Raw genomic sequence first — 18,383 nt, forward strand, 5'->3', positions numbered from 1 at the left:
TCCTGGACGAGGTTGCTGGTTTGTGCACATTCCTGCCTGTGTTCTCTGTGACACTGGCACTTGGATATAAAAACAGGAGCCACCTTGTGAAAAAGAGGGACATTGTGGAAATAGACACACGGGGCAGGTAGGAATTCCTTCTGGGATCCCAAGGTGGGGTGGGAGGCCTGTGGGCCGCCACAGGATGGTAGGAGCTTATTCTGTTCCTCTTGTGCTGAGGCCCTCCCACGTTCATGCCTGAAATCAGGACCCAGTCTGCGAGGTCTGAAATTCCATCAGGGCTCCATTTGAAAGGTCCATGATGATTTGTAGGAAGTGTCCTTAATAGAATATGGCCTGTGGTTAACTCAGGACTCCAGGGCGTGGGGAGGTCAAGCTGGAGGAGGCAGTCTTGCTGTGACTTACAGACGCGCTCTGAGCCCTTCCTGTCGAAGGAGAGATCCCCCAGGTTCCAGCTGCACCTGATGCCAGCTGGGCATTCATTTGGATGTGGCTTTTTCTCCACGACCCCTGTCATCCAAGGCGGAACCAAACCCAGTGCATTAGCAACCCTCAACCCTTCGGGGTCTGCCGGCTCATCTCACAGCGAGAGGGCAGCGTCTCAGAGAATGGTGAGGTGTGGGAATGCTGCTGGCATGCAGATCACCACAGGGGCCCCCACATGGCTGTGTGCTCAGGCACGCTGGTCTGGTGACGGTGCTGGGGAGCAGGGTGGCTGTGCAAGGAAGGGAGGTGTCACAGCAGTGAGGGCTGAGGAAGGAGGTCCTGGGGCTGCCCCCCAGGAGACTCTCGGGTCTCCCCACAGCCACCCCTCTCCTGTCCTTGTCCCCTCTGAGCGGTGTGATGTTGCGCCTGTGTGTCTTCCTGTCAGCGCATATCCCTGAGGCCAGCGTCATGCCTGGCTCTTCCTAATGTGCTCGATTGTCCCAGCCGGGCACGTGGAAGGAGCCGCTTCATTCTGCAGGGGCAGGGCCAGTGCAGATGGTGGGAAGGCTCAAGGGATAAGGACGTCCCTGAAGGGAGCCCCATGGTCAGCGACTCCAGGGTCAGGTGAGGCTGCCTGAGGCCACAGGGGGTAGAGCCAGCTGCCTCTCCGTGTCGCCTGGCTGCCTCATATGACGCTACTTTAACTTGATGACTTTGCTGGCTGGGTGCAGTGCTGGGTGCTGGGAGAGGTTCCTGAGATAAGTGAGAGGTGCCTGCTTCTCGAGGACCTGTGGCTAGTGAGTCAGCAAGGACAGGGCAGAGACCCTGCAGGAGGTCACCCAGCCTCACCCGAGGGCACCTGGAGCGTCTCCCCTGGGGACAGTTGCAAGGAGTGGGGCTCCCTGGCAAGAGCTGGAGAGCCGCCAGGCTGCGGTTGGGAAACAGGTAGTGCGGCTCAGGAGCTGGGGCCGGGCTGCACTGGGAAAGGCGAGCTGAGCACCCTCCAGCTCCTCTACAGGGACGAGGGCGGCAGGGAGGCAGAGCTGTCCGGAGCGCGCTGGGTGACGTCAGGTGGCCAGGTCCCAAGCCTGCTGTGCTGAGTCTGTGCTCAGCTGAGGCTGCTGCATCCACATGCCCAGCGCTGGGGAGGCTGCGGCTCTGCGTCCCAGGGCCGAGGACCTCAGTGCTGAGGGCCAAGCAGTCGCAGCTCTGCGAGGGCTTTCTTCATCGCTCCCATTCTTCCCTCTCTGTTGGAGTGTGTGTTGCGCAGACGCTTGTCCCTGGGTACGGGAGTTGCTGCGCGTGTGTGCAGGGGCTGGTACTCCCAGGAATGCCCCCGTGGGCCCTGGGCTCTGTCAGGATGCAAGCTCATGCTCTTTGATCCTTGGCCCACCCAGGGGTTTAGCTGATGAAATTTCATTCTGTGAAACTCTGTAGCCTGAGCCCCTGAGACACAGCAGCCAATGTGACTCTTAAGTGGAGGGAGGAAGCCAGAGGGATTCCCTGTCCCTTTACTTCCAGACACACAGAATTAAATGTGACAAATCAACTGGAATTATTGAGATGGTGATGGATCGATTCACCATTGAGAATGAAGGCACCTACACTGTGCAGATTCAGGACGGAAAAGCCAAAAACCAGTCTTCCCTGGTTCTTATTGGAGATGGTATGCTATGGTGGCTATTTCTACATGTCTATGAAACATAATTCAAAGAAAATTCTTCCACTACTGAAAAGCAAACGTATTTCATCTCTCTCTCTTGGATATTGAATTTAGCTTTCAGGACTGTGCTAGAAGAGGCTGAATTTCAGAGGAAGGAGTTTCTCAGGAAGCAAGGTAAGCAGCTTGCCCTGTTCCCAGCCTGGAGCAGAGTCCGGGGGTTTGAGCAGTTGTCCCTGTCAGGACTCTGCCTCTTCCGTGGCAAAGCCCTTTCTTAGCTGAAGAGACCTGGCTTCTTCTCTGTCCTTCCACCCTGGGTGCACCCCGCCTGTACTTTTTTCTTCTAACTTGAAAAGCCCAGGACTCGTGTTCCTGTTCCTGTCACAGCCCTCGTGGAGGAAAGTGTCCATCTGGCCAGTCTCTGAGCCAACTTGCTGACTGGTCTCTTTTGCACGCTGTCCTTGCCGGACAACCCTTGGCTTAGCACACGTTGGTCACTCCACACAGTGTGAGATGTGTGCCCTTCCTCTCCATGGCCCCTGGCTTCCCACACGGTGTCCCCCTGTCACCTGGGGCCACCCTCTGACCAGTCAGCAGTCAGGTGGACTTCTGTAACTGCCCTTCACAGGGAAGGGGCCTGTCCTCTTCTGGCTCTGCTTCTCTAGTGGCCTTTTAAGTGTGTAGGATGTGTTTGAATGAAAGAAGTTGCTCGCCTCATGCTTTCTGAATCTGCTTTGCATTTTTGTGTCGAATGGGACAAAGGTATTGTTAGTGTATGACTTCTACATTTATTTTAAATAAAAGTGATAGAGACTTTTTAAAATATATATAACCTGTCCTTAATTTCATGAGCTACACAAATAAAACATGCATAATGAAATCGTTAGGTCAAGCTGTTAGCTGTGTTGACTTTGGGGCCATGCACAGCACCTCAGTTTCATAGTGCACAGAAGTGTTGAAAAGCTGTTTTAAAAAAAGCTATAGACACACACTGTGCGTGTGTCACACGATTTGTACTGATCCGTGGACTCGAGCCCTTCACCTCTTTCCACCCAGGCCCTCACTTTGCTGAGTACTTGCACTGGAATGTGACGGAGGAATGCGAGGTCCGGCTGGTCTGTAAGGTGAGAAGCCCCTCTGAGGCGGAGTGCGGGGGCGCTGCTCCTGGTCTCTCCAGAGGTCGAGGGTTGGATGTGTGGGCTGGCTCAGGTGTGCGGAGGGTGGCTCTGTTCTGGTGGCCTTTTCCCACTCCGGCTTCCAGGGCTTGCTTCCTTCTTGTGAGATAGAGACGATTCCAGGGGGTGAGTACTTAAGGTTTGGCAGGTGAGCTTGTGAGAGTCCCCGTGGAGTCTACCTGTCGTGGACTGCTCTTGGAACTTCACCAGGAAACCCCGGGCACGTTTGGGAACATGGTGCTTCTCAAGTTTAATGACTCAGCAGTTAATCTGCTTTAATTTTGGTGAGGTTGTATTTTCAGCAAAAAACCTTAGCAGGTGATTTATTCGCTGGCTAAGTGATTGCCACTGTGCTGGGACCGTGCTGGATAAGCGGTCAGTCGTGCATGGTCTCTCTCCTAACTACTTACAGTCTGAGGGGCTGGGAGACAAGAGCACGGGGCTCTAGCAAGGGAAGGACTCCAGCGGGTGAGGGTGGCCCACAAGCCCAGGGATAGGAGCTGCCGGTACCCAGAGGCCTCAGAGGGAGACTAGGAGTACACGTGTTCTATGCAACGCCCAGACGTGAGGCTGGGAGGCTGGAGGGGCCAGACACAGGCCTAGAGCTTTGATGTTTAATAGGCTTAAGGTTATCATATGCTAATTATGGAAAAATACATAGTTTTTTTGTAGTGAATTTCTTGCACTAATATGTTTAATAAGAAGATTCAAAGACAAGAACTCATTTTTTTTCTTTTGGTACTGAAGCTCGAACCCTGGCTACATCCCCAGACAGTTTTATTTTATATTTTGAGACAGGGTCTCACTAAGTTGCTAGGACCTTGCCTCTGGAGCCACTGGGATTACAGATGTGCAGGAACACTTGTAAAAGGAGTTTGCTTGTAAAGAACGACAAGAGAGCTGCTTCAGCAGGACTCACTCACACGTGGAGAGCACGATGGGTGGTTAAGGGAAAGATGCCCTGGATGACCAAGGGTGGCTGTTTACTTAGCTCTTCATGCTGGTAAAACAGCAGTTTTCTCAGTGATGACCCTGTGTGGAGAGGTGTGCACCTCTTAGACGCCAGCGTCACAGAGTCAGTCCGCTGGGTAGCAGGCGGCTTAGCACACATGAGGCAGGTGCTCGGTACACTGGCTTTGCTCTTCTGACTGCTGGGGAACCCAGGGACATGCATACCCCATCCCTGGGTATCAGGCAGCTTAGCACACGTGAGGCAGGTGCTCGGTACGCTGGCTCTGCTCTTCTGACTGCTGGGGAACCCAGGGACATGCACACCCTGTGGGCAGCAGCAGAAATGAGTTCTGCTTCCCTGGGGACTCTGATGTCATCTAAGTGGTGTGTTACCCTTTGCAGATATTTAAAACTACCCTATGACCCTGACTGAAGCCTTTACAAACCTTTAAACTCAGATGTTGGAGAAACTAAATAAATACTGCTTGCGATTTGAGTATTTTTGCAATTTAATGCACTGACTTTACATACCACGTATCTGTCAATCCTGAGATTCTGTGGACCAGTCTTCCACCTTTTCTTTTTTTATTAATGATACTGTGGCAGGTGGCTATTTTAAACTTTATTTATGTTTATTTATGTTATGGGGAGGCTAATTTATGTGCAGATATAGTCATGTTATGACTTCACAGAAAAACATTTTTTAAAGAATCAAGAGAAACTTGCATCATAAGCTGAAGAGGATCTGTTAGAAGTTTTCCCACAGCAGGAGGGGTAACTGGAGAGCGCTCAGCTCAGGAGCCACGATAGGTGTGCTACCAGTCACCCAAGAGCACTGAGGCCCTGTCTGCCTTCGGCCGCATGCACCTGCGGCCGCCCAGATTTAACAGGCAGGAGAGGAGCTGCAGGTGTTCAGAGGACAGCAAGGGCCATTCGGGGGTAAGAACCAATAGGAAAGTGAATTAATTGAGAATGTGTTTCAAGCTGAAGGCCGTTGGAAAGACCTTTACTTCACACTCAAAGACCAACAATTTAAAACGTTTGAACAGCTGAGGGGAGACAGCACTGACTTGAGGCTGTGAGTGACCGTGATGATGGGCACCACTGCAGGGGGCACAGAGAGGGCAGTGCCAAGCCAGGAGGGAGGCCTTGACCCCTAGACCTGCGCCTCCATCCACCGTGGGTGCGAACACCAAGGTCCTGACATTTTAGGGAGGTCCTGCTTCCCAGGCCCCTGGGTGCTTGTCCCCATGTGTTCCTCAGACGCTGGGGAATGACTTCTCCGTGACAGGCTGGCTCCCCACTCGGTGACTGGGCGGGCAGAACCCCTGCTTTATGGGGACTGTATTTTGGCGTTGCGGTCGATGACGCAGTGGCCACGCCTGCTGTGGGACCCTGCGGCGCGCTGCATGGCGGCTCAGTCAGACCAGTCAGGTGTCCTAAGCACCTGTGGTCACATCCTTGCCATCCTGTCCTGGTCCACCAGGGTCAGGGACACAGCTGCCAGCCTTGGGCAGAGCAGAGCCCATGTTCCCTACCCAGAAACAGCACTGTGCTCCCCACCGCCCAGTCCAGAGCCGTATCCAGAGTGCCCGTGCCTGGGCTCCACCAAGCCAGCTCCCGGCCCCCGCCCAGTCCCTCTGCATGGCCGCACCTGGAGCGTCCCCCTGCCAGCAGCAGCCACTGAGCAGTTTCAAGGCCTCCAGGACAGCCGAGCTGCCTTTAAGTAAGGCACATCGCTAATGACTTGTCCTCATTAGAGGCATTTCACGTGAACCAAAAGGTCTGATTCATGGTCCCGAGTGATGGGATGACTCTTCCTGGGTGCATCTGTGGGGTGGGAATTTAGGAAAGTATTGCCCTGAGAAGTAGTGGGCTGGGCGTAGCTCAGTGGCCAAGCACTGGCCTCACACGTGCGGGTCCCAAGAGGAGGAAGGCGTCTGAGAGCACGAGTGTGTGTGTGTGTGTAAGACCTGTGATTCACAGTCTGCAGGTCTTTTGACCAGCCAGGGTGATGCATGTGCTACCCTTAAGGACTTCTGTTTCGCAGGTTGCAAACACCAAGAAGGAAACAGTTTTCAAGTGGCTCAAGGACGATGTTCTGTACGAAACTGAGACGTTGCCCGATCTGGAGAAAGGGGTCTGCGAGCTGCTCATCCCAAAGGTACTGTGTGTTAGGTAAACAGAAGAGAGCAACTTAGGACTTCCTGAGAGTCTTCCGGTGCACATCCTGAAGCCCCATGGTCTGCAGGAAAATGGTTGGCATCTGCTACATTCCATGCCCCGGTATTGACGGTGCGTGAATGTGGGTGTGCTTCATTCGTAGTTGTCCAAGAAGGACCACGGGGAATACAAGGCGACCTTGAAAGATGACAGAGGTCAAGACGTGTCTACCCTTGACATAGCTGGCAAAGGTAAAGGAGCCCCGTCCTGGCTGGGACCATCCTGCCCCCAGGACAACGGTGCTGGCAAGCGCAGCTGTGTCCTGCTGCTGCCCACACTGTCTCTGCAGCAGTGGGCCTAGAAGGAAACCTGTTCCTGCTTCCGTTGCATTGAGAGCTGCTGGGGAGTTTCAGGGAAACGGGCGGGTCCCCTGCGCTTAGGGGACTGGTCAGCGGTCCTTCACCGGAAGCCAGCCCCTCCCACCCTCAGCAGAGTGGGGTGCTGGCAGCTGTGATGGAGAGTCAGTTAGATCTAGAGCCAGGTTCATGTTGAACAGAGCGTTCCTGCCCCATGTTTGAAAAGAAAACGGGCTGGACGGATTCACGGCCCACGTGAGCCTTCATTGGCAAATACTGCTATTTTGACACTTCGTCTCTCCGATGAGCGGCATGGTCTCTGGTGTCTGATGCGGTGTGGGAGGGGCTGCTTTCTGTGGAGATGACGTGTGGTCACGGTGCTCTCCCTCCTCCCTTCCAGTGTATGAGGACATGATCTTGGCCATGAGTCGGGTCTGTGGTAAGCAAGTGCGCACTTTTAGAGTCGCTTTGCATGCTAAGCTCTCTCTCCTGTGGGGGCGTGTGCTGCTCGGGGATGAAGCTTGAGGGCCCCAGTGCTCCTCAGCTCCCGTGGTGCTCCCTTCAGTCTGTTTTTAAAAACCCAGGCTGGACCTTATCACCTCTTCCAATATGCCTTTGGTTAATCTGGACAATTGCTTTATCCCAATTTGTTATCAGCATCTTTATTTGAAATGATGAATAGCAATAATGAATTTTTCAAACTCTGACTTTGTGTCACATGCATCAAACTAATTTTAGCTTTGCAAATAAATTCTCTTGAAGTGCCCTTCCATGGAAACTGTGATAGCAAAAATATGGGTTAATAATTCAATCATAATATATTTGCATGGTGCTTTATGCTGACAGTTATATAATTCTACTACTGTAGGCTCCTTAGAGAGTACATAGTTTGTGTTTTCTGATCAAGTAACTGAGACCCAGGCAGTCAGGTGGTTGATCTGCATGCTCAGCCAGGACCCCAGCGAAGCCCGCGGCTACGCACCAGGTCCGCTGCAGTCTCACACTGTCTGGGATTCTTGTGAGATTGTCTTGTTCACACTGCATCTCGAAGCCTACTCTGGTTGTTCACCGACCCGTGATCTTCATTTTCACACCCCAGTCTGTGAGGCAGGCCAGGCTGGTGGGAGGCAGCCTCTCCTTGCCCTCTCCGGAAGCTTCTCATTCACACAGGGCACAGGCTGCTCGAGGGCCATTGGGGGTGGTGCTTAGATTTTCCTTCTGTCCACTTGCCCGGGGATTTCTGGGGGTGGAGCATGGCCCTAACCCTCCACCTCCTCGACGCCCATCACCCCTTGGCTGACTTTCCACACGTGTAAGCTCCGACCAGCGGGAGCAGGTTCTCCATGCTACGCTGTGGTTCGAGCCGCTCCGACTCTTCCTCTGAAGATAAGCAGCTGGGGCAGATGCCGATTCTTCTAAAGCCCTGGGTGTTTAGCAAAGGGCTTTTCAAATCGTTCTGGCCTGACAACTGCTCATCCAATGAGCAAATGCCACACGGGAATGAGGCCCACGAGCCTCTGGCTGCAGACTCCACCACTCAGTCGAGAGGGTGGGGGTGCAGGTGGACCCCGCCGGGTGTCGGGAATCAGAATGGGCAGGGCCTGAGCAGGGCGAGTGCAGGACAGGAGCGGGGCACCTGGGAGCTGCCTGGGGAAGTCGAGAGTCATGAAAACAGAGCGGAGGAGGTTTGCACAGACTAGGGCATTCCCTCGCCGGAGCGTGGGTGGGTCGGCAGCAAAGGTAAGATGTGTGGTTACAGCAGTGTGTGAGGAGGCTCGGCAAGGTGCTTCTCCCCTCCTCACTATTGGCAAATGGAGGGAATTCATGTGACACACATTTAGAATATTCAGAGTGTTCTGCATAGAACACCCCCAGCCTGCCGCCGTGGATGGCCCACGCCGCTTCCCTGAGATCCGTGTGGTCCTGTCATCTCAGGAGCGTCCGCCTCTCCACTGAAGATACTGTGCACCCCGGAGGGGATCCGGCTCCAGTGCTTCATGAAGTACTTCACGGAGGAAATGAAGGTCAACTGGTACCACAAGTGAGTGTGTGGGCGGCACTGTGGCCCAGGCGTGTGGTCAGGAAGGGGCTCTGCACAGCATTGCCGGGACGGGCGCGACTTCAGTTCTGAGCCATCGTGGCAGCCCTGGGCTGGGGTGGGGGCCGAGCTGGCCTTGGGGAGGGTCTGTGAAGGAAGAGGAGGAACGCCCGCAGTGCTGGGAGTTTCCTCGTGTCCAGGGCGCTCCTGCTGTGCCTCGCCTGGGTGGGCAGGGAGGTAAGACAGAGCGCCTCCTGGAAGCCAGGCCGCAGGTTCCCAGCAGGCCCCCGTCGACACGCTCGGCCCGAACATGCCCGGAAGCTGAGACCGTGGAGCAGGCGTGAGCAGCACGGTCCATGCCCAGCTCCTCGGGGTCCCGTCACCGATAAAGCAACTGTGTGGACGTCCCTCAGCCGTACACAGGGGTCCCTGCACTGGGTCGTGGCCCTCAGATCTGAGCTGCAGGCTTGCACCTGAGAGCAGCCAGATGGCACTGAAGTCCCAGGGTCTTTGTGCCAGGATCACCGTCCCGAGCACACAGCTGCTGATGGGAGGGCTGAGGAGGGGCTGATGGAGCCACCACTGGCCTACTGCCCCTCCGTAACCAGAGGCCAGGGCTGTCCGAGGGCTGTGTCTCCAGGCTGTCCCGATCTCATGCTCTCGTTGACTGTCTAGGTGTCCACGCTGTGCCTTTAGACATTGCATTTGCCTCATCTGGATTTCAGAAGGGAAACAGTGGTCATGACATCTCAGTTTAAAAAATATTATTTTGTCTGGGTGGGTCTAGCTGTGAGCAAATTGTAGTTCTAGGAGGATCCGCATTCCTGTGCTTTTCTGTTGAATTTGGCGCACCATGCCTTGCCTGGGACGCTGTGCTTAGCAGGGGTGGTGCAGCCCTCAGAGCTTGGCGGCTCCGCATGGAGCTGGCACTGCTGGGCTTTTGAGTGTGAAAGCCAGTGTGGTGGACTCGGCCCAGATCCGTGTGGAGGATCTTGGTAGAAAGGTGTATCGGAGGCAGGGGACTAACACTCCGTACACTTTGTGATTACTTGTTTATGGGACTTATTTGTTAAGGCAGTGAATCTGTTTCCAGCTGAGTCAAACCCCCTGAGCCCAGGATCCATCACCCTTCTCTGTGCTTCCTTCTTTTCTTCATTCAAGGAATTGAATGCAGAGGTGCTTAACAACTGAGTCACATTCCCAGCCTGTATTGTAATTTTTTATTTTGAGACAGGGTCTTGTTAAGTTGCTTAGGGCTTTGCTAAGTTGCTGAGGCTGGCTTTGAATTTGGATCCTCCTGCCTCAGCCTCCCGAGCCTTCTTTTTATGGCAGTGTGTCTCATGGAGAGCCAGATACAGGTGCAGCTTGTGTCCTGCATCTGACTGTGTGTGTCCAGCTGTGGCGTGTCCAGGCCTGGGAAGGTGCACCCCTTCGGCTTCGTCTGGCTGCTCTGTGCTGGGCCTGGGGGCTCAGAGACCACCCATGCCCACACACTCCTGCATGAGCACGCACAGCTGTGTGGATGTGTGACCTCAGCTCCAGCTCACGTCACTTCACGCGATGCTCACGGGTGCCCTGTGACTGGGGTGTTGATGCCCCGTGTTAGAGATGAGGAAGTTGAGGTCTAGTGAGAGACATACGTCATTTTGTCCAAGGTCACACAAGTAGTAAGTGAAGAGCAGAAATCGAGTGCAAGTGTGCAATTCCCACCCGGCTCTCTTGAGTGGCAGCGAGACTCCTGAGGGCGTTGATTGCAGACAGACAGGGGCACAGTGCTCAGACCTGAGCCACCACCGCAGCACCTGATGAAGAGTCATAGGCACCACTGGCAGGAATGACTGCCAATTCCCAACGTGTTAAAGTGGCATTATTTCTGTTTGCTTTTCTCCAAATGGGATTTGTTACACAGTAAAGCGGGCACTTCTTGAGCTTGAGCTTGAGTTTTATAACCACAGTGTGACCCTTGGACCTCAAGTTGTGGTGTAAGCTGAAAGCAATGTACTCTGAGGTACACTTTACTGTTTGTGGAACAACTCTGAACTTCATTCAGCTGTTCTGTGGTTGTAGTCTGTTGCTGATGCAAGGCTTGGCCACTGAAAGTAGACACTCTGCTTGGCTATCAGAAGAGCCATTAGGTAGCAACGCAGGAAGAGGGCACTATGTAGGGCTACCAGGCCTGGGCTATCCTTAATGAGGCTTTGGTGGGCTGCCTGCAGGGTCTGTGGTCTGCAGAGAGACTCCCTGGGATTGTCTAGTGAGATTTCCCACCCTTTCTGGTATGGGGCACTAATGAAGGAAAGGGAGACGTCCACTGTGCCTTGAATGACCACTCTGTGACAGACAGTGGGCCTGACCCACTGAGCTCCTATCAGCCCCGGGAGGTGGGTGCTACCTCGTCCCTGTTATGCAGGGGTTCAGAGGCCTGTTCCTTGTCTGGAGCCAATTCCCTGAGGTCAGGCAGAAGCCCAGGAGCTGCCTCCTGGCCTGGCCCCTGCAGCCCCCTGAGCTTCCTCCTGCGGGGGCTCTGCTGTCCACACTCATGCCCTTCAGCCCCACTGGAGGTGGCTCTCCAGGAAGCCCCTGGTCCTCTCTCCTCGCCTGGCCTCCTCCACGTGGGTGCCTTGCCCTGTGGAGCGTGGCCGTGGCCCCACATTGTGAGCGTCCCCTGCGAGGGCTCAGTCTGTCTGTGGGAAAGCGGCAGAGCCATGCCTCGTTGTGGGCTTGGCCACATTCGTGGAAGGAGAGTGGCGGAGGGGAAGGCGCCTGGTAAGAAGACTGCAGGTTCCCTTTGTCAGCTGAACCCAGGTTTTGGCTCCTGCGAGGAAGATAAGACACACTGTGAGTTTGAGGCTGGTTCTCTGCAGAATCCCTACCTGGCTAAAGTCACGGTGGCCTCTGCTTCCTGCCCCTGGTGTGTGAGAGAAAGAGACCTGTCCCCTGGTGCTGGTGTGGCCTGGGACTCTGTTTCCCTGTGCCTGTGACCTCTGTAAGTCTATCTCTTATCCCCAGCTCACAGTGACTTTGGGGATAGTCTAGCATGCCCGTCCAAACAGGTGGCCTCACACACAAGACAGCTCATGCTGCCTTGGAAGGCGGGTGGCACCTGGTCCTCGAGTTGAGCTTTAAAAGCTATGGTGGAATACAGGTGAGGCGGTCGGCCATTGGCAAGGCACAGCGCGGTCACACTGGGCACACTGCCCCATCACCCTCCAGAGCTTGTCCACCTCATGCAACCGAAGCTCTGTCCCCACTGAACTCTGGCTCCTGGCCCTCCCCACACCCTGGCAGCACTAGCTGCCTCTGTCTCTGGGTCTGTTCTAAGTGGGCCCAGGGTGGCCATCCTCCTGTGTCTGGTTGTTCCCTCAGCATGGTGTCCTTGGGGGTCATTCCTGCTGTGCCCAGTGGGAAGGTCCTCTCCTACCTGGGGCTGAGTGAGTCCTGCCGTGGGGTAGACCGCCTGTGCTCATCCATCGTCCCTCAGTGGATGTGGTTGCCCGCATCTGGCTGCGTGCATGGTGTGGCGGTGTGCTTGGTGCACACGTGCCCGCTTGTGCCCCTCCTTCCGAGTCTTGCGGGCGTGTTCCCAGCAGCACGTTGCTGGAGCACAGCAGATTCACTTCCAGTTTCTCTGAGGAGCTGCCACTGTGTGACGCATTTTGAAGTTCGTTGTGTTGTGACCAGTGTATATTACGTACTAATGTATCTTGAAAATTAAGCAGTTTCATTTTAGGAGGTGTCAGGTCTGAGTCCCTGATGTCCTTGGTGAAGTCGTAATAGCCATAACGCGTCCCCTGCCATTAGCATTCCTGAGCAAGGCCCCACCCCGACGTGCAGTGTTTCCCCCGGCCGTGCGTCTGACGCAGAACTGAATCAAAGTGTCACTGTGACCTCTTTAAAGAGATGCTAAGATCGCGTCCAGCGAGCACATGCGGATAGGAGGCAGTGAGGAGATGGCCTGGCTGCAGATCTGTGAGCCCACCGAGAAGGACAAAGGCAAATACACTTTCGAGATTTTTGACGGCAAAGACAACCATCATCGCTCACTCGACCTGTCTGGACAAGGTGAGGGACGTGCGCATCAGCACCCCACGCTTTATACCCGGCGATCCATCCAGATGATCCCAAATCCAAAGTGATGTGCCAGCGACCCGAGTGTGTGCTTCCCATTCGGAGGAAACACTTCTGGGTAGTCCGTCACTCTGGGCCCTTACCGTTCTGGGGATCAAGCCTAGTGGGAGGGCTGCGGCAGGAGCTGAGGGCTCCACGGCCACTGACCTGCCACTCTTCCCTTGCAGCCTTCGACGAGGCCTTTGCAGAGTTCCAGCAACTCAAGTAAGTCCTGCTCGTGTGATTATTATTCCATCACAGTGGTCCGCTGCCTCGGGCATTTTGGCTATGTGAGCGAATGTCTGTGAACGCCCAGGTGACCCCAAGAAAGTGCTGTTCTCGGGGTCAAAGTGGCAACTCGGGTAGCTCAGGGAGCTTTCTTCTTAACTGGAAATGCACTTATGAGTCGGCTTTCCAGAGTCATTGTGACCCTGCTTCCTCCAAATGGTCAAGGATTTCTGAAATCACTGGGACCATGGCGGCATGTCATGCAGAACCACCTTTAAATGAACATTTGGGATTTCTGCATGCCTGAGTCTTAGAGGATTCAAACAAGCCCCGTCCTCACTAGTGCTGGTCGCATCTGCTGAGCGGGTTCCCGCACAAGCGAGATAAACCCAGACCAACAATTCAGAGTCACCCTGAAAGTCTGCAACGTGATCTGGCAAATTTGGTGAAAGAAAGTACATTTCTCCAACTGGCGGGTTTGCATGCTGACCTTCCCTGTGTGTTCCAGCATCTGGCTGGCGCAGGAGGTCAGGAAAAGTCAACATCAGCCTTCTGTGTGCATAGGGTCCATATCCCTGGGTTCAGCCAACCGTGATAAAAGACTTTTGGAAAGACATTGCATGTGTGCTGAACATGAGCAGACTTCTTTCTCATCATTATTCCTAAACAATTCAGGGTAAATGTGGTTCACACAGGGTTCACGTGGCTTTAGGAGTCACAGGCAGCCCTGAGATGATCTAAAGGAACCAGATTCACTAGGTTCTGTGCAAGCGCCAGGCCACTTAGCTTCTGTGTGGTGCTTCTTGACAGCACCATGTCTCAGTTCTCTCTTTCTCTCCTCCCCACGGTGTTTAGGGCTGCGGCTTTCGCAGAGAAGAGTAAGTACACGTGACCTTGGGTAGCGCGGGTGCGGTTTTCCATGATCGATCTGGTGGATCAGACAATGAGTGGCGAGCGTTCCTGCCCCAATTCAAGCGTGTCCTGTGCAGCCCCAGCCTCCTCTAGACTGGCTCTTAACCTGGACCTTTCTCCTGTCTTCCACCTGCCCTTGTGAAATTCGCTCCCCACGCAGGGACCCCTTTCCTCCGGCCTGAGTGGAGGGGCTGCACTCCTCTGTCGCCCTGGGGCTCACATCCCACATTTCCTCTGGAGCATGTCGCCTGCCCTGCACAGAGCTTGCTGCCCCGGTCTGCTTGGCCCTGGCCTTCGGTGCCTCCCCCACAGTGGATGAATCTTCCTCTGCCCTGTCCCCTCCCAGGGGACACATGCCCCCTCCCATTTCCACCTTGGTGCCACAGGGTGCCAGGGAACACACTCTCAGTGCCTTCCCAACACGTCACTTTCCTGTTGCAGATCGCGGGAAGGTGATTGGCGGCCTGCCTGATGTGGTGACCATAATGGAAGGCAAGGTAGGAGCAGGCTGCAGTGTGCAGAGCTGGAGCAGAGAACAGTCACGCAGGGAGGGCGCGACCCTACTCCTCAGGGCAGGCACAGGAGCACCAGAGGGTGCGCAACGCATCCTGGTCAGCCTGCAGGTCACTGCTGTCCCCCCCCACCGTCCTGCCTCTCCTGGCCGTGTGATCATCCCTGTAGTGTCAGAGGATGGAGTGGCCTTGTATCCGGATGTGACTCAGAGTGGATTGCCGGCCTCATGTGTGCAAGGCTCGGGGACCAATCCTTAGCACTGCAAAAACCCCAAACAAACAAACAAACAAGCAAACCCAAAACCCAAAAGCCATGCTCAGTATTCTGAATCCTCAAACGGCACCTCTGAGCTCACAGGTGTGCACCCCTGCTTTCGTCATCCTCAGGACCCACCAGGTCCCATGCCCCTGGTTCATGGTCACTCAGGAATAGCTGGGCCAGGAGGGGTGCCCACACCCGCTGTTCTCTGTGTGCAGGTGAAAGTCCTTCTGTGTCCGAGGTCACAGTTTTTGTAAAACACGTGAAAGACAGTCTCCACTCCAGTTCTCAGGGCCATTCTGGAATAGATAATGAAAATCACTTACTGGAGATTTGATTTGTTGCCTGTCAGTAGAATTATTGATATTTAATTGGTAATTCTCTAGTTGCTCCAGTGATTCTAATTCAATGTCACAGGGACATAGATTTTATTAGGCCAAAATACAAAAATTTATAGACCTTCCCTTTAGCAGCTAGTGAAAGCACAGAGAGCCCCTGAGATGGAATAATCATGGCTCTGTATAAAGACGTAATTGAGAAATTAGCAGTTGCTTTACCATAGGCTGAAAAGTGTTTTAAATAAGCATCGAGAATGCATTCACTGCATCCAGTTTGCTAGCTATTGGAACATATGATCTCTGGGTTGCAAGAGGAACTGGTAAACAGCTTCACATCTAAAATAGAATGTAGACGCCAGTTAATGGATCTGCTGTGAAATACAGAGCTCAATGACGCACACCTTCTGGAGTGACTGAGGCCTGGCTTACAGCGGGGGATACATGAAGCCCCCCTTTGGTATCTGAGTAAAAGGCCATGAAAGTGCCCCTCCTCATTCCTGCTCTTCTATAACTATGGATGGGAAGGGCAGCCAGAGCAGTGCAGGAGGGCTCTCTGAGGAGTGTAGGAATGCTCTCCGAGGTGTGTAGGGAGGACTCTCTAAGGTGTAGGGAGGGCTCTCTGAGGTGTGTAGGGAAGGCTCTCTGAGGTGTGTAGGAGGGCTCTCTCAAGTGTGTAGGAATGCTCTCCGAGGTGTGTAGGGAGGACTCTCTAAGGTGTAGGGAGGGCTCTCTGAGGTGTGTAGGAGGGCTCTCTCAGGTGTGTAGGAATGCTCTCTCAGGTGTGTAGGGAGGACTCTCTAAGGTGTAGGGAGGGCTCTCTGAGGAGTGTAGGAATGCTCTCCGAGGTGTGTAGGGAGGACTCTCTAAGGTGTAGGGAGGACTCTCTAAGGTGTAGGGAGGGCTCTCTGAGGTGTGTAGGAATGCTCTCCGAGGTGTGTAGGAAGGACTCTCTAAGGTGTAGGGAGGGCTCTCTGAGGTGTGTAGGGAAAGCTTTCTGAGGTGTGTAGGAGGGCTCTCTCAGGTGTGTAGGAATGCTCTCCGAGGTGTGTAGGGAGGACTCTCTAAGGTGTAGGGAGGACTCTCTAAGGTGTAGGGAGGGCTCTCTGAGGTGTGTAGGGAAGGCTCTCTGAGGTGTGTAGGGAAGGCTCTCTCAGGTGTGTAGGAATGCTCTCTCAGGTGTGTAGGGAGGACTCTCTAAGGTGTAGGGAGGGCTCTCTGAGGAGTGTAGGAATGCTCTCCGAGGTGTGTAGGGAGGACTCTCTAAGGTGTAGGGAGGGCTCTCTGAGGTGTGTAGGAATGCTCTCCGAGGTGTGTAGGGAGGACTCTCTAAGGTGAAGGGAGGACTCTCTAAGGTGTAGGGAGGGCTCTCTGAGGTGTGTAGGAGGGCTCTCCAAGGTGTGTAGGGAGGACTCTCTAAGGTGTAGGGAGGGCTCTCTGAAGTGTGTAGGAATGCTCTCCGAGGTGTGTAGGAATGCTCTCCGAGGTGTGTTGGAGGACTCTCTGAGGTGTGTAGGAGGGCTCTCTGAGGTGTGTAGGGAGAGCTTTCTGAGGTGTGTTGGAGGACTCTCTGAGGTGTGTAGGAGGGCTCTCTGAGGTGTGTAGGGAGAGCTCTCTGAGGTGTGTAGGAGGACTTCTGAGGTGTGTTGGAGGACTCTCTGAGGTGTGTGGGGAGAGCTCTCTGAGGTGTGTAGGAGGAATCTCTGACGTGTGTGGGGAGAGCTCTCTGAGGTGTGTAGGAGGACTTCTGAGGTGTGTTGGAGGACTCTCTGAGGTGTGTAGGAGGACTCTCTGAGGTGTGTAGGGAGAGCTCTCTGAGGTGTGTAGGAGGACTCTCTGAGGTGTGTGGGGAGAGCTCTCTGAGGTGTGTTGGAGGACTCTCTGAGGTGTGTAGGAGGCTCTCTGAGGTGTGTGGGGAGAGCTCTCTGAGGTGTGTAGGAGGGCTCTCTGAGGTGTGTGGGGAGAGCTCTCTGAGGTGTGTAGGAGGGCTCTCAGAGGTGTGTGGGGAGAGCTCTCTGAGGTGTGTAGGGAGGACTCTCTAAGGTGTGTGAGAGGGTTCTCTTGGCATCGGCAGAGCTCTTTGATCCTGTCTAGGATGCACTCACTGACCAGGGTTGACGCACTGACCAGGAATAGGAAAGGCTCACAGTGTGAACCCAGGACTACTATTTCTGAGTGAGCCCTAGGGCTGCTCTCCTGTTGGAGACAAATTGACCTTCCTTTGTCTACCTTTTCCTTCTCTACCCACCTTTTCTCTTTGAAGACCTTGAATCTGACCTGCACGGTGTTTGGAAATCCTGACCCTGAAGTGTTTTGGTTCAAGAATGACAAGGACCTGGAGCTCAGTGAACACTTCTCTGTGAAGGTGGAGCAGGCCAAATATGTCAGCCTGACCATCAAGGGGGTAACCTCTGAGGACTCAGGGAAGTACAGCATCAACGTCAAGAACAAATATGGAGGAGAGAAGATCGATGTTACTGTCAGTGTGTACAAGCACGGGGAGAAGATCCCGGATGTCCCACCGCCCCAGCAAGCCAAACCGAAGCTCATCCCCGCATCTACCTCCGCAACAGCTGAATAGGGGGTTTCAGCCTAGAGCGGGAGGGAGGGATGTTAGAGGTTGTGGAGTGCCGTGTGCTGTGCCCAGTGAATGCCACCCTGAGTGTGGCTGTGTGTGTGGTGAGAGTGGATCCCACGTTAGTTTCTGGTTTTGGCGTTTGGTGATGATCTTCATTAGCTTTTCCCAAGGCTGAGCAGCTTATGTGCTCACGAGGGCCATGGCAGGGAGCTGGTGGAGGAGGAGCACAGCTGGTGTTCTCCTGCTCAAGGGCAGGTGGCCGTGGCCTGATGCGTCTGACCCAGGAGGTGTGTTCAGGGCTGTGCTGGCCCCATGGTTTCATGCTGGACCCAGCAGCTCTGAAGTCCTGCTGTTAGCTGGTCACTGTTTTCTCTTGCTCTAGGCTAATAAAACCTTAAAAGGCACCTTGTGTGGTGTTTCTGTAACTGTCCCCTCCTGACTTGTCGAAGCTGGGATTTCCACTAAGTGGCACGGCTTCGTCCAGAGGACAGCCAGGTGGGCGTCCCCTCTCAGGAGGGCTCCCCACAGGAGCTGCTTCCGTGGGGCTGGGCAGCCACTGGTGACACGTGCGCAGAGGGGCCCACAGGTCCCCAGGTCCTGAGGAAGGAGCCTCGCGTGTGGGGCTCGGGGTGCTGCCTGGTTATGCCACAGGGCCAGATACCTCGCAGAGGAGAGCGCCGTGC

The 18,383-nt window shown here is 54.5% G+C and overlaps 1 protein-coding gene and 1 long non-coding RNA gene across 3 annotated transcripts in view; both read left to right on the forward strand.

Annotated features, from left to right (window-relative positions):
* The window catches only part of MYOM2 (myomesin 2), a 78,175-nt gene extending 60,071 nt beyond the window's left edge, over window positions 1-18,104 (forward strand). The window contains exons 25-36 of the mRNA XM_079142928.1: window positions 1,948-2,092; window positions 2,204-2,263; window positions 3,143-3,210; window positions 6,263-6,376; window positions 6,539-6,626; window positions 7,132-7,170; window positions 8,667-8,772; window positions 12,668-12,831; window positions 13,065-13,101; window positions 13,960-13,982; window positions 14,458-14,513; window positions 17,386-18,104. Coding sequence (XP_078999054.1) covers window positions 1,948-2,092; window positions 2,204-2,263; window positions 3,143-3,210; window positions 6,263-6,376; window positions 6,539-6,626; window positions 7,132-7,170; window positions 8,667-8,772; window positions 12,668-12,831; window positions 13,065-13,101; window positions 13,960-13,982; window positions 14,458-14,513; window positions 17,386-17,703 — 1,218 coding nt within the window. The 3' untranslated portion in view covers window positions 17,704-18,104. The remainder of the gene's footprint in view (window positions 1-1,947; window positions 2,093-2,203; window positions 2,264-3,142; window positions 3,211-6,262; window positions 6,377-6,538; window positions 6,627-7,131; window positions 7,171-8,666; window positions 8,773-12,667; window positions 12,832-13,064; window positions 13,102-13,959; window positions 13,983-14,457; window positions 14,514-17,385) is intronic.
* LOC306662806 lies at window positions 15,720-17,154 on the forward strand. Of its 2 annotated transcripts, none has more exons than XR_013764257.1 (7): window positions 15,720-15,796; window positions 15,840-15,884; window positions 16,081-16,148; window positions 16,213-16,281; window positions 16,478-16,543; window positions 16,631-16,742; window positions 17,120-17,154. It is a non-coding gene; the product is annotated as an uncharacterized lncRNA (long non-coding RNA). The 2 variants fall into 2 exon arrangements; XR_013764258.1 differs by lacking the exon at window positions 17,120-17,154 and adding an exon at window positions 16,919-16,991.
* Window positions 18,105-18,383: the final 279 nt, after the last annotated feature.

Source organism: Sciurus vulgaris (assembly GCF_902686455.1).
Source record: "Sciurus vulgaris genome assembly, chromosome: 5".
NCBI classification, from domain to species: domain Eukaryota; kingdom Metazoa; phylum Chordata; class Mammalia; order Rodentia; family Sciuridae; genus Sciurus; species Sciurus vulgaris.